We start from the raw sequence: 27,985 nt of genomic DNA, 5'->3' as shown, positions 1-27,985 counted from the left end.
CCTAATCAATTTAAGACAAAAAAATGAGGGTGTGATTCATTTCCACATATATTTAATATACAATAAATGGTTCCAAAAATATATTTTTGGATTTCTCAGATATATTTTCAATTTTTTTAGTGTGATTCTCCACCTATTAGAGTGGAAAAACAATCCCCCCACTTTGAATTAAACTTCCCTATTGTTAGATGCAAACCCTATTTGAATCGAGTGTGTTTAGTGTTAGATCCAAATGATATTTACACCCAAGCTAAACGTGTCATAATGAGTATACAACTACTTCGTAGCATTCTAGTTGTACAAGTAGAAGCATATTGAACGCGTGTGTATGTAGTCATTCATAGATCACAAAGTTTCCTAAACCAAGTGCTTAAAACAGTTTTAACATATCATTAAACTCATTTCATAATTATTATTTTTTATTTTTAACTTAGCTGGTGTAGAATAGATAGATATAATATATAATATATATATATATATATATATCCACAATACCGCATAAATAAGCGTTTGGGTTCTTCGCGTTGTTACGCTCTTTCTTTCACTCGCTGTTTCTTCTTCTTCTTGTCGTTCTTCCAACACAACAACAACATTCGATTCAACCGCTTCGGTTCGGTCTCTCTCTCTCACGTCGTGGTAACAAACAATCTCTTCCTCTTTCTCCGATATAGATAGATCCCATTGCCATTACTGCCAAGAACAACATGGTTGTGAAATTGAAGAGACAAACTCTCGAAGCATGCATGACATGCCCGATTTGTCTTCACCTTCTCAAAGATGCTACCACCATCTCTCTATGTCTTCACACTTGTAATCCATTCCTCTCTCCCTCGATCTGATTTTTCTTTTCTTAACCCTTCTTTCTTAATTCTTTCAATTACAACGTTTTTCCTATTATTTCTATTTCTCCTATGTTCATGTTCATGTTCGTCTTCACAACAACGTTAGACATTAGCTCTGTTTTTCTTTTACTATGATTGACCAACATCATCAAGTCAACTATGCACTGAAATTAATTCTTGATTTTCTATGTTTTCTTTCTGTTGATTTCATTGGTTTTTGACTAGCTGTTATATCATATCTGTTTCTGCATTACATTGAACGTTGTTGAATTGCATGTTCCAGTTTGCAGGAAGTGTATATACGACAAGCTGTCTGATGAAGAGGTGGATTGTTGTCCGGTATGCAACATTGATCTCGGCATTCTTCCCGTCGAAAAGCTCAGGTTCGTCTTTGTCTATGGTTATATCGATTTTGTGTGACTTGTGGTTTCTTCAAATTTAACACTGTTGTGATATTTTGCAGCTGTTTGTCAATCTATGTGTTTTCTCTCCCTTATTAATGACATTAGTCTTGATATGCTATGTAATCTGAGATGGCGTAAAACTTGAAGGCCTTGAATCTCTTTCGTTTATTTATTGTACTATCTATTTCAGGGAATTTTTACTATGATGATATCTAGTTTGTCTGCAACTTTTTTAGTAATGTGATTTATCTTCAGGCCTGATCACAATCTGCAAGATATTAGGACCAAAATATTCCCATTTAAACGAAAAAAGGTTGAAGCCGAAGAAGTTGTTCCCGCGATACCCCTACCTGCAAAAAGGAAGGAAAGATCTCTTTCGTCATTGGTGGTTAGTGCTCCCAAAGTTTCAACACATTCTGGCTTTACAGGAAAGAGAACAAAAACCGGTACAAGAAAGGCTTCTGTTTTACGTGGATGCAGTTTTATCGCCGAAGGTTCCGTAAAGAAAGAAGAAACACTTGACGGAGATAATCTGGTAAGCTCAGCTCTGGTTCGGTTTGTGGTTGGTTGGGCTTTTACTTGAACGATTATGATGACACTGTTACGGATGATTATGCGCGTGCATGATTGTTATGTTGTTGTAGGGTTCTTTCATAGCGGAGAGTTCTAAGAAGCATAGACCTAATGAAGATACAAACAACAATATGGACCTTACCGAAGGAAAGGCTGATCTCTGGACGCCGTTGAACTGTCTTGTTGAAGCGGCCAATAGAACAAAGTCCTCGAGGTCAGGTTTACAAGGGACTCCTCTTGCCAAACTAGAGTCCCCGATTACTCCTCACGGTGGATTACTGATGTCTGAAACTACCAAGTCAGAGCCACCTACATCTGTTCAGAGTGAATTACACATTCCAAAAACCAAGAACAAGAGTAACGGACATAAAACAAAGTTTGGAGATGACAAGGACGGAAACACCTTGCCTTCGGGACCAGTGAAACGAAAAAGGCTGCGTCCTGCTAATCAGAAAAGAACAGCAGTGTCTGAGATGTCTGCCTCAGCACAACTCGTGTTAGATGCAACAGGGAGCAGGTGCAACAGGAAAAACAGTCCTATTTGGTTTACATTAGTTGCTTCAGAAGACCAGTAAGTTATCTTTCTTTATGCAATCTCCATTCTATTGATCTTATAAATCATAAGTTATTTTTCTTCTATGGATCCTAAAGCATTGCATTGACTTTGTTATTCAGGAACGGAGAAATTTCCTTGCCACAGATCTCGGCTTGCTATCTAAGAATAAAGTAACTTTTTCAACTCACGTACTCTTTCTGCTTGCCTGTTTCAATCCCACCATATTTTTTTCTTGAAATTTAGCAAGAAAATTAACCTGTGAATCGACACGAAAGAAATCACCCCTTTCCCCATTTATTTAGTTTCTGCTAAATGTTTATAAAATGATACAAAAATGTGGTTTTGTATGCTGATTTATAATTTCATAAGAGGGCTTTAATGTCTGTAAGTCTAATTAACCACTTTCGATAGGATGGAGTTTAAGTTTCGTAAATAGTAACGTGAAGGTAAAACAAAAATATTGTTTTTTTACATATGGAAGATATCTTAGATAAAAAAAATCACCTTTTTAAATAGATGATTGTTGAATAACCCAAATCTAATTTCGTGAAATGACTCATGAGTGAAGCTAAGTGAAAAATGAATGTTTTTTTAGTTGTTTATTTTTCAACCTTTTTCTCTCTTCAACACTCGTATTCATAACAATTTTGCTATAAAAGCTTATCTGGTCTTTTCTCCCATCCAAATTTAGTTTGTGTTTGTTGAGTTCATAAGTTCAGAGTCTTTGTGCTGGGTGTAAGAAGTGTGTGTTGAGAGTCTCGTTTTGAATAGTGATATGGTATGAATAGTAGTTATAAATGGGGCTAACACTCACCCCATAAGCTTGCTTTCGGGGTAGAATAAGGCTAAAATCTAAACTATGAGATAATATCAGAGTCTATCCTCTGCATTTTTCCACGCTCTAGGCCCATTGGGATTGAGTTAGGCCTAATCTCGAATTTTAAGAGAAGCATGCAATTTCCCTTCCTCCTTGAACATATTATGTGTATTTTCCTGTAATTCTGTTATAACAAACAAATAAATATCCTGTACAAATTAGGCCCTCTGTAATGTACATGACCACGGTAATGGTGAAAAACACTCCCATTGATCTGGCAGCTAACGTAGTCGGTTACAAGTAATTAAAACTAAATTTTCGGAACAATTTGCTGAGAAGGGACACATGTTCAGAGAATATAAATTTCAGTGTTTTCTTATTTTGTCCCCTCTCATATTTACTCAATGGATGTAAAGCATATATAAACTCTTTTATCATACTTTCGGAGCTTCTTTAAACAGAAATGCCAAACATTCGTGGCGGCTTATTTTATAGTTATCATAATTGTTTACTTATGGGATTATCTTGAAATGTCTTAGAAGATTATGCTATCTTTGAAATGTCTTATAATTGTTTACTTATTGTGATAGCTCATTCGGTCTAATCCCTCTTATCTTATCTCACCACAGGGATGGTACTGTGCCCGTCTCGTATATTCAAAAGTACCTCATGAAGAAACTTAATCTCGCAAGCGAAGCAGAGGTGAGCTCATTCTAATTACTTAACGACTTCCTTATTTCATTTTCCTTTTTTTTACCTGTGTTTTCAACTTAACTCAATTTTTTTGAGGTTAATGTTTTTAGTCATAGTATGTGTTTGGTCCTCAATGTGTTATATAAACATAAACTGTCAGTGTTTTTTGTTATCTGATTGAGACATTTCTACATGAGACAAAACAACCCAGTACAGATCTTTTGACATTTACCTAGTACAGATCATTATTGTGACATGGTTTGGTGCTATTTTCTACAGGTGGAAATAATATGTCGGGGTCAGCCGGTGCTCCCATCTTTGCAAATGCATAACTTAGTAGATCTGTGGTTCTGCACAGCATCAACATCGAAAAAGCTACCGGCATCTGTAGGATCTTCGGCTAAGGACTTTGTGATGGCTTTATCGTATTGTCGAAAGACCTTACCTGTTTGAGATAGTTTCCCTATCCTATATCTATTCATATTATGTGGTCTTTTGTTACTTTACATAGATATACAACTACTTGGGACAAAACTCAGGTGTTTGGTTTTCCTAATTTGGAAATTGTTCATTAATTTCTTCTATGTTATGGATGTTTTTGATTTGTTTCTCATAATGTTGAAATGTATACCCTCCAATTTTGTACCATATGCTTTATTTGTTGTTCTATTTTTAGGACTATCTACCAATGGACCCTATGATGTCTTTCCTTTTTTAGAATCAAAACGAGTGATTGGTGTTGTACTTGTCCTCAGTTATGAATAGCTACAAGCCTCTTTACTTCCACAAGTCATTATGAGTTCCAACAAAATAATAGAGTAATACTAGTACATAAATAACATGCATGATGTGTAAATTCTCTTTTTGTATATATGCTGAATGCTGGTAGGTGATAGCATGGTGCCTAAAAACTGAGTTCCTTCACTAAAATACACTGGCATAAAAGTCACCACTAAAGTTACCAATGCAATAACCGCAATAGGTGGAATTATCCATCAAGTTCCAATTAAGATGATTTTGTAACACAGAGATGAAATACAATGATAAATAATTTGGATAAACTTAAGTGGATTATCCACGAAATTTAATTTGGAGATGCATCTCCATATACTTAAAAAATTAATTTGAAAGTGCATCTTTGTAATCCCCCTTAGTTCAATATTCAAAGATTTTTTCGAAAATGTATATCTAAAATATGCTTTTTTTAGTTCGAACCAGAATTAACTAGGGGCAATGGAAAAATAATGGAACAACATCATAAATTAACTTCAAAATAAACATTACATGGAAAAGAATTAACGTTAACGTAAATTTAACATTACAATTAATTATAAATTGGCGCTTTAGGAAGTTGCAACATCCTCAGAATATCTTCAATCGATTTGGTAATTGTTGGGCCCACTTCAATCAGACCCTTTGTTGAGTAACGGTAAAGGTACTCCACATAAATTTTATATCATCATTCATCTTCAGTTCAAACATGGGGAAGTGTATCTTCCTTTCGTTGTCAATCGAGGGTGAACGTTACTTGAGCTTGACAACTCTCTGCTTTTTTAGATATCGTAGGAGAATATTCAGTTTGGATTTCAGATCAACGAGAAATATGTCCTCAGAGACCCGAAGTTGAAGTGGAGGGTTTTGTGCCATTGAAATACACAAATGCAAGATGGAGATATGCGTTCATTCTAGTTTGTATTGGTTTGTGTAAAGAAAATGGAGTGAGAAACCCTATTTATAGAAGTTGTAGATTAATGAGGATCTTACAAACTCTATCATATCATCAGGGGATTTATGGAGATGGACATCCGAATAGTCCCTGGTTTCATTTATTTTTATAATTTAAAGGTGCGTCCAAAGATGCATCTCTGGATACGCCATATTTTTAAAAAAATAAGGGAATTTACGGAGATGACATCCGTAAAGGCTCACATATTATTTTTTGTTATAAGTAAAAGGCGTGTCAGAAGATGCATCTCTGGATCCAACTAACTCAGCGTATTACGTAATACAGAAATGCTAGAAACATAAAAAATTGTCCAAAAATTACCATCAAATTTTATAACATAATGTGGTGCATTAAATACGAAAAAATGAGTTACATTGTTAGATTAAACTAAAATGCATTAAAAGATATGTCACTACCTAAATCTATTGCTGGTTCCTTCTTTGACATTTCCTTATTTGTTTTTCTTTCAATGTCGCTAAGTTTCAACATCTTGTGTGAAATGTTATGTCCATTCCATTGATATATTCGGTATATGACATCCTGATTTCAAACAAACCTTAATAAAATGTTTTTTTATAGCCAATTGATTGTGTGTAAACCGCAAGTGCACGGTTAATTTCAAGTAATAATAAGATCGAACCCACAAAGAGATGTATGATTATCGAATTTTACTTCAACTATGTCTATCTAAAGCAGTCGCAAAAGAGTTTGTTTGATACAATTTGAAAATAGATATTAACAAATGATAAAAATAGGACATGAGATTGTGATTGCAACTCTAGACTCACCCCGATGATTTATCCAAAGTCAACTACGAGATTAATTTGAGATTTTTTATAGAAAAGTAGAAAACATTGTGTGTCACCCACTTTCGTGGTGTGCACAATCTAGACATTGATTTCAGAATGACTAATGGTTTTCTCAATAGAGAGCGAGCCGCCTTTGTTGGTGTAAGCCCTAGAGGCCAATACTTTTGATACTTGTATCGAATTATTTAAAGGCATTTTCTTTATTATGGTTGATTAATAAAGTCCCTAGAATAGATAGTCCGTTTAATGTATTAAGTATGACTTAATCATGAGAACACATTAAACATAAGGGCACTATTCTTAAAGTATCCGTAGTTGAGCTTTAATGTGAAGTGGGATAACATTAAAGCATTAAGACTATTATGTTTGTAGACTGATGATCACATCTCATGGATCATGGATAAAGAGTTATCAAGTCTTAAACATAGGTATGAATATTAGGAGTAATATTTATACCGGATTGACCCGCTATGAGAATACTATATAGAAAGTTATGCAAAAGTGTCATAAGTTATTCTCATGGTGATAATAGTGTATATCACTCTTCGACCTGAAACCACTATGGATCCTAGATGTAGAGTCGAGTATTTTGTTGCTGATCTAACGTTGTCCGTAACTGGATAACCATAAAGACAGTTGATGGGTACTCCACGAAGCATGCTGAGGGACATGAGTGTCCTAGATGGAATTTGCCAATCCTGCGTAACAGGATAAATGTCTATGGGCCCAATATTGAACTGGACAAGGGTGACACGGTCTATACCTTGTGTTCAATATAGACATAAGGGCAAAGGGGTAATTATACACATAATTATTATCACAGGAGGTTTTGTCAGATCACATGACATTTTCGTGACTTGGGTAGCAGTGATGTGTTGCTAGATACCGCTCACTGTTTATTATGTTAAATGCGTGATTTAATATAATTGCCAACGCCGCGAAAACCTATAGGGTCACACACAAAGGACGGATTATGAGAGATAGAATAATTAAGGAACATCGTAAGGTACGGTGTACTTAAGCAGAATACGAAATATGGTAAGGTACCAAATACGTAAGTGATTTTGGCATATTATGAGATATAGGCCAAAATGCACTTAAGTGGGCTTTTTGGCTTGAATCCCACACAAGTGGTTCTATAAATAGAGCTCTTGTGCAGAAGCTTTGTATGGGAATACAACACAACTGAAGAGTTAGAATTTCGTATCTCTCTCTCTCTCACTCAAAGCCTTCATTCACAAACAGCTAGCACTGCGATTGAAGGAATCCGTTCGTGTGGACTGAGTAGAGACGTTGTCATCATTCAACGTTCGTGATCGCCCCGTGGATCTGTATCAAAGGTTTTGATCATTATCAGAGATCTGCACCAAAGGTTTGAATCGCCACAAGAGGTAACGATTCTATCACTGATCATGCCCATTCGTAAGGATCACTAAATGGAGAAATTTTTAAATTCCGCTGCGCCTTGGATGGCAATTCTCTTACAGCCTTGTCATAGTTGGGGGCTCGCTACCCTATTGTTTAACACTACGTTTTTGGATGTCAAATCATTATCTTTCGATACATAATCAACATCTATGTTGACTTTGCTTTCGCAACCGACATACACATGTGAAAAAGTGACTCGGATTCTAAAATAAAAGAAAATACTAAAAAAATTTCTCATAATATATAACAGATAAATTCATTGAGGGTTGTCATGAGATAAGCTATCACAACCCCTTGTTTTTAAGGGACTACTCACACTTGGTGAAGTGAGCAATAACAATAGCAATATCTAGAGACATTTGTAAGAGAAATAAATAAATTAAAGCAAGTAAGTGCAATGATAACTTAAAAGATGAAAATGAAGGCAAGTTTGTAATACCAAAAATGCAGAAATTACAAGAAAGTAACAAAAACTTAAGCTAAGAACTAAAGGAAATAACAAGTGTATGGATTGATAGTGGTAGAGAAGTGATGTTTTTTGTTGATGCCTAAATGATTAGTCTCCAATTTTTCTTGTTTTCTGACACTCATTCGGCACCTTTGTAAGAAGTCGGTAACACATTAGTTCACTTATTTTATTGTTTTGTTTAGTTATTTATATGTTTGGTATTGTGTCTCTATTTGTTGAGTACATGTTATATACATCATCATACTCAATTTTATGTCCTTTTGTGGTAGTTCTTTTGGTTTCAGGAATAAACAAGTGCACCAGAGGGATAGACAAGCAAAACAGGCGTTCCGGACCCGTCGGGAGAAGAAAAAGGGACTTACAGTAGCCCTGACACGGCCACCCGTGTTGGCCAACACGGGCCGTGTCAGGAGAAGAGGCATGGAAATGGAAAACAGGGAGCTGACACGGGCGCCCGTGTCAGCTGACACGACCCGTGTCAGCCTCCCTGAAGGGGCGTGTCAAGGGCATTGTCCCAGAAGCCAACACGGCCTGGCGTGTTGCCTGACACGACTAGTGTTGGCTTGGGCACTTGATTTTCCAGTTTTGTGCTGTTTTTGGCACAGCTTATCCCAGAGGACATTTTGGACTTTTACGCAAGGAAAATTGTCATCAGGAACTATTTACAGTGAATTTGAATCGGGAGAGGGGGACTTTTAGAACACGATAGAAAATTGGAGACAATCAAGATTGAAGCAGTGAAAAACGAAGAAGAACGGAGATCCTTCAAGAGCGGACGCAATTGAAGATCAACGGAATTCCGACCTTTTTGTAATGTCTCAATGTTACTTTGTATCTGATTTGAATAATATGATAAGCTAAACCCCCCAATGCCAAGGGGTGTCCCTGAATTGATCATGTAATGACTCTGATGTTTGATTTCCCTTAATACATGCTATTTGATTTCAATTTCACTGTATGATTTGCGTAATGCTTTCTTTTTGGAAAAAATTAAGTTTGATGTATGGTTAACGATTAGCAGGACTGTAATGGTTAAGGTTTTTCATACAGTGAAACCATAGTAGAGATCACCTAGGACTAGGGATACCCTATGGTTACCAGATTATTCTTGTTAATTTAAAATGCTTGGTTTCATTATAATCACCTAAGGACTTAGAGGTTAGATTGAATACCAAAGGTTTTCCTCTGAGGTCTTAGGGGGAAATAATCTTAAGATCCGATAATTGAAACAATGTTCAATATTAAAGAGATATACACTCAAGGGTCATTACAGTAGATTTTTATACACTTTCCTTGGCACATCATATTAATCTGTGAAAATATTCATTTGCTCTATTTTTCCTTACAGTGAATTTTACCAAACCAAAACTCTTACTTTTGTTCAATTGAGTGACTGTTACTCCTATAGTGCTGCGCAAACCTCGAGATCAATCTTTGGGAAACATCCCTCTTATTACTACATCGGCAAAAATAATACACTTACTAATTTTCCGATCAAGTTTTTGGCACCGCTGTTGGGGATTGTCAAATATAAGTTTAAAATTATCTCAATTGAAATTTTGTTGCTCTGTAACTAAAATTTATTTTCTGTTATTTCGAATATTTTATTTCGATTAGCCATATTGGAATTAGACGAAGAACAACTTCCCATCCATTCAGGTTCAGATTCAGATTCTGATAGAGAGATCGAAACGATGGCTGATGTTCCACCACAACCAGAAAGACTGTTGGGAGATTACGGAGGTGCAAATGCACAAACAGGCAAATTAACTATTGTCAACCAACCAATGAACGTGGCTAATTTCCAGCTGCACCCGAGTACCACTAATCAACTTGAAAGGAAGCATTTTACTGGAAAAGTGAATGAAGATGCAAACAAGCATTTGCAGAGGTTTCTGACCATGAGCAACACTCTAAAAATTGATGGTCACACCGAAGAAGCCAAGAAATTGAGAATGTTCCCGTTTACCTTAGCGGAAGAAGCTGGAGAATGGTTTTATTCTTTACCTGCCGGTAGCATCACAACTTGGGAAGAAATGGAAAAGGCATTCCTGAATGAGTATTTTCCAGCGTCGGTATTTCTGCGGAAAAGGTATGAAATTCTGAATTTTAAGCAGAAGGACGAGGAAACTTTGGGAGACGCTTACAAGAGATTCAAGAGAGTCCTAGTAGCCTGCCCAACTCATAATATGGATGCTACAGAACAGATGCAGATGTTTGTGAATGGTCTAAAAATAAAGACCAAACAACTGATTGATACTACAGCCGGTGGTTCCACAAATTTTTCAACAGCCACCGGTATCAAGAAGATCATTGAAGCTATTGCTACTAATAAGCACATGGAGTTGTACGATAGGTGTCAAAGCAAACCAGAAGGGGTTATAGATTTAAAGCTGGAAACTACTAAAATCTGTATTGAAGATACTATAGCTGCTGAAGTTGAGAAGAAGCTGAAGACAATGAATATAGGTACCCGACAGGTGGCACAGGTCCAACCGGCTCCTACTATCTGTTGTGAAATTTGTAGTGGTCCGCACCAAACTTGCTATTGTTTTGAAACTCCTCAACAAGTGGAGGAAATCAAATTTTTTAAGCAAAATAATCCTTATTCCAACACGTACATCCAGGGTGGAAAAATCATCCCAACTTCTCATGGAAAGACCAAAAAGGAACCGCTCCTCAACATGGTCAATACCAAACTCAATATCAATAACAACAGCAACATGGCCCTAAAAAAGCCGTTTGGGAAATTACGATTGAAAGAATGGCAACTCATCATGTTCAATTTCAAGAAGAAACCCAGAACTATCAGAAAAAGACCACAACATCGATAAAAAATCTTGAAGTCCAGATGGGTCTAATCGCTCAACAATTAGCATCGAGTTCTCAAGCACAAGGTGCTCTTCCTAGTGCAACTGTGCCCAATCCTATAGAGCATCATAATATGAGCGTTGTGCCAATAAGAAGTGGTAAATCAGATGAAGTTGTCGAGGAAGTGGAGGAAGAGGAAGACCAATTAATCGAAGTGGACCTTGAGATCAAAGACAATGAAGTTGTTAAGGAAGAAATGATAACACCAAAATCTGTTGTAAAAGAAACAGTCATTGAGCCTAAGCCGGTTGTTAAGCTTCCCTTCCCCACTAGAAACAAGAAAAAAGGACAACATGAGAAAAACTTTGAAAAATTCTTAGAGTTGTTCAAGAAGCTGGAGATTAACATTCCTTTGTTGGAGGCACTTGAACAAATTCCTACTTATGCCAAGTTCATGAAGGATATCATTTCGAAGAGGCGTACCACCGACACTAACCCAATTATTCTAACCGAAACTTGTAGCACTATTTTGCAGGGTATGAAGATTCTGATAAAGAAGAAAGATCGAGGAGCTGTCACCATCCCATGTACTATTGAAGATAGGTAATTCAACAAAGCTCTTATTGATATGGGAGCTAGTGTGAGTCTCATGTCGTATTCCATTTACAAGAAGCTTGGTATAGGGGCTATGCAAGATACCAGGATGACACTCCAATTCTCCGATCATTCGGTCAAGAAACCGTATGACATTGTTGAAGATGTTCTGGTGAAGATTGATAAGTTTGTTTTCCTGGTGGATTTTGTAATTCTTGAAATTCCGAAAGATGAAGAGATCCCTCTCATTCTGGGGAGACCCTTTTTGGAGACGGAAAGGTGTTTAATCAACATAGAAGAACGAACCATGACGTTGAAGGTTTATGATGAGGAATTGAAAATCAATGTTCGAAACACCATGAAAGACAAAGATGATATTTGTACCAGTCACACTATAGAGGTTCTGAAGTAGGTGATGACATATGATAGCCCTTTAAATGCACCACCATCACCTTTGGAAAGAGTGTTGAGTTTGTCCAATTCCGGCAGTGATAAAGAAGAGGACAATGGGGACCCCCAAGTGCTAGCCTTGCTGGATGCACAAACCCCATGGAAAGGATATCGACCACACAGGTGGGAGGATTTACACCTAACTCAATCTAGTAAGGAGGGTGAAGAGCCAAAGAAAGGAACGGAGTTGAAACAACTTCTGGAGAACCTCAAAAATGTGTTTTTAGATTCTGAAGGAAAATGTCCTGCTACTATAGAGGAGGTGAAATTGTTGGACGCAGGTCATATATATCCTATTTCTGACAATACCAGGCCACAGAGAAAAGAGTTTGTCGAGGGACAGCTGGTGCTCTTGTTCAACTCCAAATTAAAGCTTTTTCCAGAAAAGTTGAAATCCAGGTGGTCGGGTCCGTTTGGGGTTCACAAACTGTTTCCCCATGGAGCTATCGAACTGAAAAATCCAAATAATAGGGATACCTTCAAGGTAAGTGGAAAAAGGTTGAAGCACTACTATCAGGGATAGGAAAATGATCTGATTGAGAATGTTCGTCTCCAAGGATGAGGGAGAAGATCGTCGAGCCATGCGACGTTAAACGCAGCGCTTCGTGGGAGGTAACCCACGCGGTTTCTATCTAACCATTTTCGTGTTTGGTGTGTTTACAGGTTTATTCGTAGGTTCACGGTTACATCGCGCAGTTCAGAAGAGAAGGGTCGAGTAAGATTGTCGGACACCAGAAGAACAAGGATAGAACCAAAAACAGAGAAAAAAGTCGATTTTTTTTGGAAAAACAGGGCCCTGACACGGGCGCCCGTGTCAGCTGACATAGTCTATGTCAGCTGACACGGTCTGTGTCAGGAAAGGCAGCCAAAACCATATTTTACAGTAGGCTGACACGGCCGCTTGTGTCAGCTGACACGGCCGCTCGTGTCAGCTGACACGGCCCGTGTCAGCCCTACTGGGAGATGCCTCCAATTACAGTGGCCTGGCACGGCCGCCCGTGTCAGACCCAACGCCCATATTTTTCAAATTTTATCTTTTTGTGTTTTTCTGGACCCCACCCGAAATTTTCATCACTTAAACACATTTCACCTACAATCCACCAATAAAATCTAATTTTTTCTTGCATTCTCTCTCTCATTTTCACATTATCCTTCTCCTTCCTCTCACTTTCTCTACATTCTTCCAATACCAAACTCACATAAAACTCCCAACTTTACCTCCATTCCCCGTCCAAATTGCCGGCACCCTTCATGAAAGTTGTTCTACTCGCCATCCTCTACAAAGCTACGATAATTTTTTCCGTTTTCCTTAACAAATTTTGGGTGATAAATTGTATTTCAGGAAACAAAAATGCCGCCGAAAAGAATCTCCAAAGGGAAGCAAGCAAATGCGGAATCATCCTGTCCACGGAAACGGACAATCCGTCATCCAAATTCACATGACATAATTTTCGACAACCCAGAGCATGAACGGAGGTACGCATCTCATGTCAAACAGAAAATCACCCCGACAAGGTACCTTTGCTCCGATACTCTATTTCAATTAGGTATGTCTGAAGAATTGGATAGGATGTTCCATGTGCTTGGAATGCTTGAGTTTGTCCATTGTGAAACGCCAACCTATGAGCGTATCATATTAGAATTTCTAAGCATAATTGAGTTCAAGCTTAAAAAGGGTTGGATGGGTACAACTATGTACTTTGGAGGAACCATGTCTTTCATGTTGTACAATGTTGACCACGAGTTGACAGTGGAGCAGTTGGGCGAAATTCTTCGCCTACCCCTTTATGGCCTCGGAGCCGTACCAGACAACTTTGATGCTAAGACGTTCTGGTTGGCCATTACGGGACGATCCGACTATGTGGCTAAAGGGGCAAAGGCGTTGGGTATTCAAAACCCTTGTTTCAGGTATGCCCAGAAGGTGCTAGATTTCACACTGTTTGGCAAGGGTGACAGTACAGGTGTAGCCACCTAGAGAGAGCTGTTCTTTTTGTTTGCCATGGCAAATTGGGTAGCTGTAGGTGTTGCAGCATTTGCTGCAGATTATCTAGGTCGCATGGGGAGAGCAGCCCAAGGGGGAATCTCCATAGAAGGCATCATCACTCAGATTGCCCACCATTTCAGATATGACCCGGCTGCACTTAATGAGACACCGATAGCAGGTAAGGGCAAATTGGACATGAACGCATTGGTCCAGCAAGGTATGATTTCACAAGTTTCTGATTATTATGCCTTAATGAGTTCGGGTCAGTTTATTATGGCTCTTCCTGACCCTGCACGCATTAGCGTTGCACACACGACCAATTGGCTATATGAAAGTGCTGTCCAAGATGATATGGACGAGCACAATGCTGACACATTTGCTGCAGGTGACCCACCGGAGGAATAAGTACAGGAAGAGATGCAAGATCAGGAGTAATTTGCTGCTCCACCAAAGGACTTCATGCACCCAGGTGCCGGTTCTTCATATGTGACGCCAGACCAATGGTCATGGATGCAAATAGAAATTGGCGATCTCCGAGCGGAGCAAACATGCCAAGGTGTAGAGCAAGCACGTCAAGGGACTCTAATGGATGAGATGCACGCGATGATGCAACGTCTGATGTTGCAATTTCCTCCACCACAGTGAACCGATGTGAGTCCCTCTCTATCTTGGATTAAACATTGCGGACAATGTTTAGTTCAAGTGTGGTTTTTTTATTATTTATTGTTTTTGTTGTTTGTTTTTTTCTTAATATTTTTTTTAATTAGTTGTGTGGTACTCTACGTGTTACAGATAAAGGACATTTGTGCCAGATGAACGATGAAGCTTGGAGCGAGTGGATGAACGATGATGCTATTGACCCGAAAAATCGGACGCGACTCTCTGTCACTGAATTTCGTAGGAATACTCTGTAACCGAAGAGAAGACCAAGCTACATCACAATGAGAGTTATCTTGGAAGCCTGCAAGCTAGACAAAACATGGTGAGGACTACAAAAAGCCAAACACCTGTCATCACGAGAGATGTTCAAGTATGTCTTTGTCTCTCTGGGTTTTCATTAGAGATACTGAAATTGCATAACACACTATACACACTGAGGCATTATTTTTGTATTTTAACCCCGAGCCTTTCCAATCAACCCGTCATTATTACCCTTCGTTCACCAATTTTGGGCCATATTTCCTTTTGTTTGTTATTTTACCATTGTACATAGCCATAAGCCCATACATTACTACACCTTGCTTAGATAAGTGTTGTTTACCCCGAAGATGCCGAAAAGCCTAAGTTTGGGGTTTCATCAAAATTTGGGGACACCGACAAACCTTAGATAAGTGCACAAAGATGAGAAAATTCAAAGAAAAAGAAGAGAAAGAAAAATAAATAAATCATGAAGCACTTATCTATAAATATTATGGTTGGCAAAAAGCATGCTCAAAAGAGCAATAAAAGAAAATATATGCGCCAATGAACCTCAACAAAAACGGTGTCCAAAAGAAATACCCCCGAATTTTAAATTTGAACAACGGTACGAGGGTAAGAACACGAAATTTGAGCCTAACCCCTAGTATTCTCTTTCTTTTATTTTAATTCCCCACCTTACACCTTAGCCCCGCTACAACCGAAAAAGTCCTCGAATAGTGTGTGTTGTGTGTTGCTTGTATGAAGGTATCTGTATTTTAAACCTAAGACTTGACTTTAAATGCTCTATTTTCTTGAGTGTAAACACTTTGACCCCGAGAGATATGGTGAGAGCGTGAAAAGCTACAGGCCAAAATATGTGTCAAAGTTAAAGTGTGGCTAAAGTCGGAAATCGGGAAAGAGTAAAACTGTGATTGAAAAGTGAATAGGAGAACGTGAAAGATCGCAGTAGCATTGTGGATGCAAAATTTGGGGGCAACCGTCCTGATGTCTCGAGCATCACTTAAGGACAAGCAATGGGATACGTTTGGGGTTGTGATCAGTCTCCAATTCTCCTTGTTTTCTGACACTCATTCGGCACCTTTGTAAGAAGTCGGTAACACATTAGTTCACTTATTTTATTATTTTGTTTAGTTATTTATATGTTTGTTATTGTGTCTCTATTTGTTGAGTACATGTTATATGCATCATCATACTCCATTTTATGTCCTTTTGTGGTAATTCTTTTGGTTTCAGGAATAAACAAGTGCACCAGAGGGATAGACAAGAAAAACAGACGTTCCGGGCCCGTCGGGAGAAGAAAAAGGGACTTGCAGTAGCCCTGACATGGCCACCTGTGTTGGCCAACACGGGCTGTGTCAAGAGAAGAGGCATGGAAATGGAAAACAGGGAGCTAACACGGGCGCCCGTGTTAGCTGACACGGCCCGTGTCAGCCTCTCTGAAGGGGTATGTCAAGGGCATTGTGTCCCAGAAGCCAACACGCCCTGGCATGTTGCCTGACACGGCCAGTGTTGGCTTGGGCACTTGGTTTTCCAGTTTTGTGCTGTTTTTGGCACACCTTATCCCGGAGGGTATTTTGGACTTTTACGCAAGGAAAATTGTTATCAGGAACTATTTACAGGGGATTTGAATAGGGAGAGGGGTACTTTTGGAACACGATAGAAAATTGGAGACGATTAAGATTGAAGCAGTGAAAAGCGAAGAAGAACGAAGATCCTTGTAAGACCCTAATTTTGACCCTAAGATCCCTCACGGCATCATAACATTGCTCATTTGCATTTGCCTCAAGGATCATAGCATCTTGGATCCTTAACCCTAGGGTTGGGACTTGTGTGAGTTGGTTTGGGACCACCAAGCATGCTTGAATTGTATATTATTGCTTTTCTTATTTTGTTTACTAACCAAAAGTACAAAAATATGTCACTAATCTCTTTTGTTTTGAAGCTTAAGCAGTCATGTGATCCAAGGCTCCTAGGAGGCCCCTATGCCCATTGAAGTGGCTAGATGAAGATGAAAGCAAGTATGACAATGGTTCACAAAGCTCTCAATCATCATATATCTCTCCCAAGTATCTCAATTTGCAAATTTGATCAAGATAAACCAAAGGGCTTGAGGATTGTTTCCTAAGGAAACCCTAATTCAGCTGTGCATTGACCGTGCCTTGCTCATGAAGCCACCTCAACCTATGATCAAATTCAATCAAGGGAAGTTATTTAATTCATTATTTTATGCATATATGAGCCTATGTGAGGCGTCTCAATCATTCATTCATCAAGATTTGAAGTTTGGACTTGAGAAGTTGACCAGTCAATTCATCTGACTAAATTGAAATCCACTGAGACCTAACTTTTGATGTGTTTGTCAAATGATGATGAAACCAAGAGTAAAACTGTTCTTAAGAACCATATGAACAACTTTCATGTTCATCAAAAATCCATTTGAAACTTGGAAGGTCATAATTCATTTCAAAACATTATAGGTCATTTTGACTGAAACCCTAATTTTGGGTCATCTTCCCAAGGACCTAACTCATTCATTGTTTATGATTTTGAGGTGAGACCAATTGAATTGGAAAGTTTGCGGTGTATAATTAAATTGTTATGTTGGATAAATTTTCATAATCCTAAAATAAACACATGTGATAATACAAAACATTATAGGTCACTTTGTACCAAAGCCATTGAATCTTGAAAAAGTCCAACTTCAAGTGCCCATAACTTTCTCATCAAAAATCCAAATGATGCAAAATTTAAGTCCAAATTGATTGTCTTGAAACTATATACAACTTTGATGTTGGAGGTTTTTCCATTTGAGGCCTGCATCATTGAAACAGAAGGGCTTGAAGTTGGTCCTTTTTGGAAAACTTTTCAAATGCATGTTTTTTACCTTGAACTTCATGGCCAGTTTTCACAATTTTCCAAACTCCAAATGGATTTTTGTTCAACATAGCTTTTGTTCCTTATGTCAAGACCTTTCCAACCATTACTCACATATCTATGTTTGGATTTTTCAAATGGGACTTTCGAAGAGATGAATATTTGTGACCATTTATGCATTTCATGATGAAACTTCACACACAAGCAAATGTAATGCAAACTGCACGTCCAAACCTTTTCATCATGCTATCAGCATTTGATTTTGGGCCTCACAGGCGCCTGTACAAGCCCATGCATGGAGGACCCAAAGCTTCATGCACACGGTTTCCATCCACTCTCCTTTGCATTTCATATATAAATAGCATGCTCACTTCATTGAATAATCAACCTGAAGGCGCCTGAAACCCTGCTGGAATTGAATCCTAACCTCTCATCAAAGGAATTTGAATTTTCATTTCTCTTTTTCAAGTTTGATTTTCAACAACATCAGTTGATTTTCAATACTAATTCCTAAGCCTTGCACTCATACCATACAACAAGATTAAGCTGCAAGCAAGCATTTGGTTGGATCGTGCTCATCAAAGCTGCACTTCAAAGGTTTGCAGCTCAACTGTTTTGCTTCGAATCTCACTATGTATTATGCATTGCTTGTGTTGGTTTGGTTTTCTGAAGTCCTCGTGTGAGAGGCAAGCAAATGGTGGCTTTAATTTCATGAATTGTTGCTCTGCAGATTGAACACCTAGAGTTTCAACCTCAGATTTCTCCTTCCATAGGGATTTTGAGTAAAATCTAAGGTTACAGGGGTGATGTACATCACCCCAGCTTTAATTTGGTATAAGGATCGCTTGTTTTGGTTGAGGTTGCAAAACCTGCAACTGGTGGCCGGATTTTACTTGCTCGCCGGAGAAGACGGTGGTTTCCACCACCGTCCCTTACGTGGAAGTGCTTTGGCCATTGGATCCAAGTGCTATGATCTAATCCTGGCCATGCCTTTGTTTGACTCTTTTTAATGCGTGGTGTGATGCTGTTGACTCATGATCACCATGCGCGCGTGCCTCATGTCCCTTGGATCAGCCACGTCAATTAATGAATGCTGATCTAACACTTCCTGATTTTCCTATTTTCTTAATTTCTGTTTTATTTTCTTTAATTCTTTTTATTTTCAAAAATTCATAACTTCTTTATTTGGAATCAGAAAAATAGGGGACCAATTGCAAAAAAAATCTCTTAAATTCTAGTTTCATAATATGATTTTTAATTATTTTTGTGATTCCATTTAATAGTTTTTTGTTAATTATTTTGTTTTTAATTGTTTTTAATTCATTTTAAATACGTTTAGTTATTCAAAAATGCCAAAAAGTATTTTCTTAACATCTTTGGATGATGATAAGTCTATGAAAAATATTCTCATCAATTTCTTAATTGATTTGAGATTTATTTGAGATTTTAGTCCAATTATGTTATTTTTCTTCATTTTTTAATTGTTAAAATTAGTTTCTGTTTTCAAAAAATGTTGAGAAAATTTGTCAAACCAAGTTTGACCATGTTAGACTTATGATGATCCAATTGGACTTGTCCAAGTTGATTTGAATTGGATTTGAAGTTTGACCTTAATTTGTTCACTTTATTTTATGTATTATTTTAATTCCAAAAAATACCAAAAATATGTTTGACCTTTCTTGACTTCTAATCTTCATTTCACTTCTGTTTACCATTGATTGATGTTGATTCCATTGATATGTGATCATTATGTTTTGATTATGTCATTTGAATTTCCATTTTGTACATTTCATCTTCATCTCTTTTCTTCTTCTTTTTCTTTTGAACAATGAGTTAATGATTTGTGGTTAGCCTTGATATATGAGAGGCTTAACCTTCTTTGATCCAAATCAAATTCAACTTGATCAAAGATCAAGTGAATTGCTTTGTGTCCAAGATAGTTTGCTTCTTGGTCAAGCAAAGAACCTGAAATCCATACAAGGTCATTCTTCTTTTCTTTTGGCATGACAAGTTGTAGGAGCTTGGCTTACTAGTCATGATCTCTAAGTTGTGTTGGTTTGCCTATAGTTTTATTGACCGGACTCAGATAGGTGTGACTACTACATTAGTCCACTTACGATTGCTTAACATAGCGCTAAATTGCCTTATGGCACACTAACACTAACTACTAATTATTAACTTTTAATTTAAGCATTTAATTCTTGCAATTTACTTTAATGCAATTTGATTTCTTGCTCATTTATTCATATTGTCTTTTCCCTTTGCTATTTGAGCTCATGTTTATGTTTATGCCATTTGCCTTTTGCTCACTTGAGCACATTAATGTGTAAATATACTATTGCCTTGTGCTTGTTTTGTTTTTGTTTGTGTGAACCCAAATGAAAAGGGAGAAAGGACTTAGAATTAGGACCTCACCCATGCTTAATGGAGTTTCAAGAGCAACTAGGCCTCATGCCTTTAGAATGCTAAAATTGTTGAAGAGTAACTAGGCCTCATGCCTTTAGAATGCTTACATTTTGATGTTGACTTGAAAGGACCCCTAATCTAAACTCTCTCTTTGTCCATTTTCTTTTATTGCATTGTGAACCTTTTGATTGTTTGTTCTTGTATGGTAGGGATTCCAAACTTGAGCTAGTTAGAAGGACCATTGTCATGAGCATCCAAGTTAAGAGAGACAAGTCCAATTGGAAGATCCTAGGAGCTTGATTGAATATTTGTTTGATTGCTTGAGTTAATTGCCAAGTCCAAAGGAAAGGAGCATCTTGGATCATCTTTATGATCTCAAGAAAGGAACTCCAAGGGTTTTATTCTCTTCTCTCATCTTTTGCATGTTTAGGACTAGCCCTTCTCTTCTTCTCTCCACTCGAACCCAAGCCAAACTCATTTTGTGCAAACATTGACATTGTTTTTTTTATAACTAGAAACCTAGGCATTATGCCTTTGATTTTTCAAACTCTTTTCATTAATACTTATTTTGAATTGAACTTTAAGTCAACTTTGACTTCATCTCGTGAATACTTCTAATTGGTAAATCCAACTCACTTCAAATGATTTTTGTGGTTCCAATGACCACTTTTGTTAAAACTTTTCATGAACATTAGCTATTAGGTTTGAGTTATCATAGTGGTTGATGTAAACCTCACCTTATCCTTAGTGATTGGACTATAAGTCTTCCATACTTATTATAGGGTGGATCCCTCACTAGTATGTTGAAGCTCTCCTCACATGGTGGATTGTGGTTTAGGTTGAGTTTTCCCCCTTTGATAACAAAAGACCTTAAGGCTTTTGACCAAACAATTCACTAACTTATTTTGAGATTTTTACCCCGAACTACGAGGTTTTGATCCTACCTTTGTGATGGTACGTAGGCAATGGGTTTATCCATTCAAACAACAAAATTGTAAATAAATTTTACATTCTTTTCTCATCTCCCCAATCTTGTTTGCACAAATATTTTCACAAATACCAACCTACCACACAACTTTGCAAAAAGGGCTCCCTTAGAGTACTAAGGATGTTTTGGGTGCTTAAAACCTTCCCATTGCATAACCAACCCCTTTACCCAGATCTCTGACATTTTTATTAGTTTTTGACTTGATAAAACTTCTCGGTTTTTGTTTGCTTTCTAACCTTTCCTTTGGATAAATAGAAGTGCGGTGGCGACTCGAATTATATGATTTACTTTTGATTTAGTCAATAAATCTAAAGGTAACGAATACCCCACTACAGAAAAGTGGCGACTCTGCTGGGGACTAACACTTTCCTAGTGGGTTTAACCTACTTTTTGCTTCTTGTATTGTATGTTTATATTTATTTGTGACATATTTTTGTGCAAAGTTGGGATGACTGTATTGTTTGTAATGTATGAATTGCTTGATATATATCAATTGCTTGTGTGTTTGGTGGTCTCTTGTGAGATGAGTTCTATACCCGAACTCGAGTGCACTTAGGATAGGAGAATGGCATAGTCTTGTTGACTTGTGTGGAGTTATTCCTTAGCAAGTTGACTTGCAAGCCCATTCACTTGGTGGAGGTTATGTTGGGATCAATAATGTCACATGAGTAGTCATGGTTATGCATTACTCTTTCCAATATAAACCTTAGAAGCCAAGGACCTTAGATTACCTAGCCCATCTTGGCCTATTTTAGGACGTATGATGACACTGAAATTCACCGTATTTTCGACTCTGATTTCACATGCATTTTAGTAGTTTTATTGTTATTTTGTTGTGTTATTACTATGTTTCTCTTTGTTTTCAGGTTTTTACTTTAATCGGAGCCCCGACCGAGAAAAGGAGTGAAAAAGAGCTAAAAACCCTAAAATTCAGCATTTTGTACTTGTGGCTCCCACTGTGGCTGGCGCCATAGACCCTGCCATGACGTGTCCTAGCTCAACTTCCCTCAACTGCCATGTTCCCCACTACTTCCACTAAGGCGCCTCAGATTGGCCTTGTGGCGGGCGCCATAGCCTTGTGGCGGGCGCCATAAGAGGAAAAGTTTTCCCTCCCATTTTCAAGTTGAAGGGCATCCTTGTCATTTCCATCATTTTACTCTCCTATAAATAGAGACTCGAATTCACTTGTTTAATCATCCAAACTTAGAGCAGAGGCAAACTTAGTGCAAACTTTGTTTCACTTAGGCATATATTCAGTATTTTAAAGTGGTAATCGCTTCGCATTGGGGTGTTACCACAATTGTGTAATCGAGTTTGTGATCGAGTCTGTAGTCGAGTTTGGAGCACTTTGGAAGGAAGTTAATCCTGCCGTCATTTTCATTTCCGCTTTGCATTTTCATTTCCGCTTTGCATTTTATTCAACCCTCTAAATAAAAGTAGTCTTTCTCGCACTACTTTTATTTATTTTCCGCACTCGCACTACTTTTATTTATTTTCCGCACTCGCACTACTTTGCCTTTATCTATTTTATTTTCCCGCACTGTCTTTACTTTATTTATTTCCCGCACTGTCTTTACTTTATTTATTTCTCGCACTGTCTTTACTTTATTTATTTCCCGCACTGTCTTTACTTTATTTATTTACCGCACTCGCTTTACTTTATTTATTTCTCGCACTCGCTTTACTTTAGTGCGAGTGCGGAAAATAAATAAAAGTAGTGCGAGTGCGGAAAATAAATAAAAGTAGTGCGAGAAAGACTACTTTTATTTAAATTAACACACTTTTACTTTACCATGTCTAACTAAACCTATAAGGTTAGAATGTAAGGATTGTAATTGAACCGATAATCCGTACAATTGTTCGTAGAAACACTTAAGGGCTATTTTAACTTTCAACTTAAGTTTTCCCGCACTTAATTTCCGTTGGGTAAGATCGAAAGCCGTCCAACGTCTATTTAAACTTAATTGTTTTTAAATATTTCAAAAACAGCGAAAGCGCTTTGTTTAGTTCATTAGGAGTTTTTAACTTAAGAAGAAAAGAGATTTTAAAACTATTTTCGGACGCGTTTATAAGTTTAGAGTCTGGTTCGTGAGAACCTCTTTTGGTTAAGAAATCCAGGTTAAAATACTTTTCAACTTAGTCAAGATATTATATTTCTTAAAAATAGGTTTACTACTCTAACGCAATGCGCGCCTTTTTATAAGTGACAATAAGAGAGTTTTATTAGGGAGTACAACTCGGTTCTGAATACGCGAAAGCGACAGTTCCTGTTAAATTGGTTCTTTTCAAAGTAGGAAACACTTCCCATAAGTAGTTCTATTAGAAAGTACTTGGATTATTAATTGATTATGTGAATTACATTCGAGCCTATCTTTATTAATTGAACTTTATTCAACACTTTACTTTTCATTGCACACTTTAAAAACCCCTATTTTGATTACCTAAGATAAACACCATAACAATAGATAACGATAGATTGACACTTGGTCTCTGTGGATTCGACAATCTTTTATATTACTCTGACGCATTCGTATACTTGCGAAAAGCACGCATCAACGTAGTGCGAAGATTGTTCAAGTGTAAGATTTGATATGATTGTTATGCGATACTACACTCATAAGAGTCTCTCTTGACAATATTTTTGGAATACGAGTAGTCGTTTATCCGATAAAATCCGAAAGATGAGATGATGACTATGGGAACCTCTTTTAGAACATGATTTTCAGGTTTAACCATAGTACACTCCCTTTGGACGGTTCTTAACCGAGACTCCATGCTCGTGACTTGCAACAAACCCTTGATTCACGGTTGATCCATTCTCGTATATCCTTAATATCAATGGAACTTGGGTGTTGATAAGGTGTAAACCATAATCCACCAAAATGGATGGTTGATATTAAGGATGACTTGATCCATCCCATGACCTTTGTGTGGTGTGACTTTCTTGATCCTTGAGTGTGATTGTTGCATCCATGCATTCATGCATTCATTTGCATCCATATCATCAACAATGAGAAAATTTTCAAGGAACTTAAGAGGTCTATTTGCAAATTTTCAAACATGGATAAGCAAAGAAGGAACACGAAGAAGTACAGTTTCAGACAACCCGACTTGAAAGAGTTAAGGAGTTTGACATCCTATGTATTAGACCCCTTGGAGTTCAAAGCCCGCCATGGGAAGCTTCTGTCTATTCTTGCTACTCAGGTGGATGAAGGTTTGATGAGTGTGTTGGTGCAGTTTTATGATCCCTTGTACCGTTGCTTCACTTTCCCGGATTTCCAGCTTTTGCCTACACTTGAGGAGTATGCCTATCTTAGATAAGTTGCCATTCAGTGGCTTGGAGAGAGTTCCTTCTTCCCAAGAGATTGTTGATCTGTTGCACATAGATGTATCTGATATTGGTGCTCATATGACTACCAAAGATGGAATTCAAGGTCTCCCATCTGATTTCCTCATCGCTCAAGCTACTTTGTTTGGGAAGGCCATGAGTGAGGACACCTTTGAAGCCATATTTGTACTTCTCATTTATGGGCTAGTGTTATTCCCCAACATCGACAGTTTCCTGGATGTGAACGATATTAGGATTTTCTCTACTCTTAATCCTATTCCTACTCTGTTGGGTGACACTTATTTCTCTTTGCATATGAGGAATGCAAAGGGTGGTGGTACCATTGTGTGCTGTTTGCCTCTGTTGTACAAGTGGTTTATTTCGCACTTGCCACAGATGCTCGCCTTCAAGGAGAACAAAGGATGTCTACGGTGGTCCACGAGGCTTATGTATCTCACTAATGATGATATCTTTTGGTATAATCGTGTGTATGATGGTGTGCAGATTATTGATTCTTGTGGTGAATTCTCCAATGTACCTCTTCTTGGTACATGTGGTGGAATTAACTACAACCCTATTTTGGCTCGCCGTCAGCTTGGGTTCCCCTTAAAGGATAAACCTAACAACATTCTGTTGAAAGGTGTGTTCTTTCAAGAGGGTAAATATCCCCAAAACTTGAAGGGCAGAATGGTCTGCGCTTGGCGCAAGATTCATAGGAAGGGAAGGAAAGAGCTTGGTCCTAAGAATTGTATTGCTTTGGAACCCTACACCTCGTGGGTGAGGAAGAGAGCTTCTGAGTACCGCATGCCCTATGACTATCCGAGACCTACACCTATGGTTATGGTTGGGCCTTTAACCCTTCCTAACCAAGGAGTAGAGGAGTTGAGAGATGAAGACCGTTCATGTGCTTGGGTCCGTGAGCGAGAGGAGCTACTTCAGCAACTCAGAGATAAGGATGCTTTGATAGAATTTCTGGAGCATCGGGTTATCGACGAGCCTGATGATGTGGTTACTTCCCTTCTTCCTCAGTCATCCAGGTTTTAGAAGAAGAAGTATGATCGACTCGCTAAAGAGAAAGCAGATATGGAGGCATCCTATGAGAGAGAGGTGAAGAGGCTTCGTGCAACTTATCTTCCAGTCTCGAGAGCTTTGGATGATTGCTTCAAGGGTTCCATAGGATGTTCATTTTCCTTCTCTCTTGTATTATATTTGGTTACCAAGACTGTACTTCTTTGGTGTAAATTTTTTTTCCAGATATTATTGATATGAATATTCCATTATATGTCTTAAAGATTAATATTTTCCAAACATTTGTGAATAGATCTCTAAAAGTTTCTCTGAATAAAAATAAAATCATATGCATAAGTAGGTTTTGTTCAGAGCTTCTTGATCAGTGGTCTAACTCTGTGTTCTTCATTTATTTTGAAGACAAGTTGACGCACCGGTACAACACCAGGGCCAATTCTTCAAAGCTGATGGATCATCTTGAACAAGAGAACAGAGAACTTAAGGAGGAAGTGGCTAGGCTGACTACCCTGATGGAGTCATTCCTGGCCGCCCAAAGTCAGTCTTCTCCAACGCCTGCAACTCCTCCCTAGAGGACGGTCATCTCAGAGGTAGCTTCCTCTACTATACCTGCCGCCGCCGCTCATTTCGCTCCTTCTGCTATGCCAGCCGGGTTTCCCTGGGGAATGCCCGCGAATTTTGTGCCAGAGGGTCTCGCTCCAACCTTTTAATTCTCTGCCGGCATCTAGCCCGGTCCTTGCTGTGCCACCTCGCGTTGTGCACACGTTACCGAGAGACGACGACACCATTTATCACTCTGAGCCATCTGAGGGCCCAGATGTCTATGAGAAAATGGATGCTATGAATGACCAATTCCTTGAGCTGCGCAAGGAACTGAAGACTCTAAGAGGGAAAGACCTCTTTGGTAAATCTGTTGCTGAGTTGTGCCTCGTGCCAAATATCAAGATCTGTATCAAGTTCAAAGTACCTGACTTTGAAAAGTATAAGGGAAACACTTGCCCTCTCAGCCATCTTGTGATGTATGCATGCAAGATGTACGCTCCTTCAACGACCTTGGCGAAGCTTTCGTCAAACAGTACAAGTACAACGTTGATATGGCTCCCGATAGGGATCAACTAAGGGTTATGTCCCAGAAGGAGAAGGAAACGTTCAAGGAATACGCCCAGAGGTGGCGTGAATTGGCCGCACAGATTGTGCCCCCACTCAAAGAGAAGGAAATGACCAAGATCTTTCTGAAGACCTTGAGTTCATTTTATTACGAGAGGATGATAGCTAGTGCTCCCTCGGACTTCACCGAAATGGTGAACATGGGGATGAGACTAGAGGAAGGAGTCTGTGAAGGACGTCTAACCAGAGATGAAGGCTCTTCTGCAAAATGGTATGGGGGTTTTGCAAAGAAGAAAGAGGGAGAGGCACATGTCGTGTCTTCCCATACTAAACGAAGACCCTCTGTGAAGAGGAAGACCGTTCGCCCTGCCAGTAACCAGCACCAGGTGGCTCATATAGCGCCTGCCTTCAGGGAAACTCAACATTATCAACCACAACAGTAACATCAACAATATCAACAACAATAACATCGTCCGCAACAGCAGGCCTACCAACCTCGAAACAACAACAATACCAGCGCTAGCTATGATAGGAAGAGGGTCAGTTTTGATCCAATTCCAATGACCTATGCTGAGCTCTATCCGTCGCTGATAGACCGAAAGCTGACTACTCCACGTGACCCACCTGCTGTACCGACCAATCCTCAGTGGTGGTACAAGCCTGAGCTTCACTGTGTTTATCATTCTGGTGCTCCCGGACATGATGTGGAGAACTGTTATCCCCTAAAGACCAAGGTTCAAGACCTTGTTAGAAGTGGGATCTTGTTTTTCGAGGACGTAGGTCCGAATGTTAAGAAGAACCCATTGCCTGAGCATGGGAAGGCTGCAGTTAATATGGTTCAGGGTTGCCCTGGCAAGTACAAAGTCCCGTATGTCAGTCATATCAGGCAATCGTTGGTCGAGATGCATAGACTGTTATGTGGATACAGTCATTATGAGCATGACCACGACAGATGCCGAGTGTGCACTGTCAACGAGAGAGGATGCCGCCAAGTCAGGAAGGACATCCAAGAGATGTTGGATCAGGGTGTGATCGAGATACTTCAGAATCGTTATGAGGACGAAGTGAATGTTATATCCCCTGTTTTCAGAATGCCCGAACCTGTTGTTATCAGATATGATGGCAGCAAGAAGAAAGTCTCTCCATCTCTTATTATCAAGCCAGCGGGCCCTGTCCCTT

General features: G+C 38.6%; 1 protein-coding gene across 1 annotated transcript; it reads left to right on the top strand.

Annotated features, from left to right (window-relative positions):
* The first annotated feature begins 486 nt into the window (after positions 1–486).
* Positions 487–4,649, top strand: LOC127132229 (E3 ubiquitin protein ligase DRIP2). Its single transcript, XM_051061141.1, has 7 exons — positions 487–810; positions 1,126–1,225; positions 1,502–1,781; positions 1,891–2,390; positions 2,495–2,545; positions 3,822–3,894; positions 4,165–4,649. Exons 1-7 carry the CDS (start codon positions 705–707, stop codon positions 4,336–4,338), a joined length of 1,284 nt encoding a protein of 427 aa, XP_050917098.1. The 5' UTR covers positions 487–704; the 3' UTR covers positions 4,339–4,649.
* The last annotated feature ends 23,336 nt before the right edge of the window (positions 4,650–27,985 follow it).

Source organism: Lathyrus oleraceus, chromosome 3, assembly GCF_024323335.1.
Source record: "Lathyrus oleraceus cultivar Zhongwan6 chromosome 3, CAAS_Psat_ZW6_1.0, whole genome shotgun sequence".
NCBI classification, from domain to species: domain Eukaryota; kingdom Viridiplantae; phylum Streptophyta; class Magnoliopsida; order Fabales; family Fabaceae; genus Lathyrus; species Lathyrus oleraceus.
Note: the sequence above shows the minus strand (reverse complement) of the source record. Positions and strands in the feature narration are given on the sequence as shown.

What these genes read in the sequence shown, in the direction of transcription:
- LOC127132229 (XM_051061141.1), top strand. Translation starts at nt 705, where the DNA reads ATGGTTGTGAAATTGAAGAGACAAACTCTCGAAGCATGCATGACATGC. An exon ending in CTTCCCGTCGAAAAGCTCAG is followed by an intron (nt 1,226 to 1,501) that starts GTTCGTCTTTGT and finishes ATTTATCTTCAG; the next exon opens with GCCTGATCACAATCTGCAAG. An exon ending in GCTTGCTATCTAAGAATAAA is followed by an intron (nt 2,546 to 3,821) that starts GTAACTTTTTCA and finishes ATCTCACCACAG; the next exon opens with GGATGGTACTGTGCCCGTCT.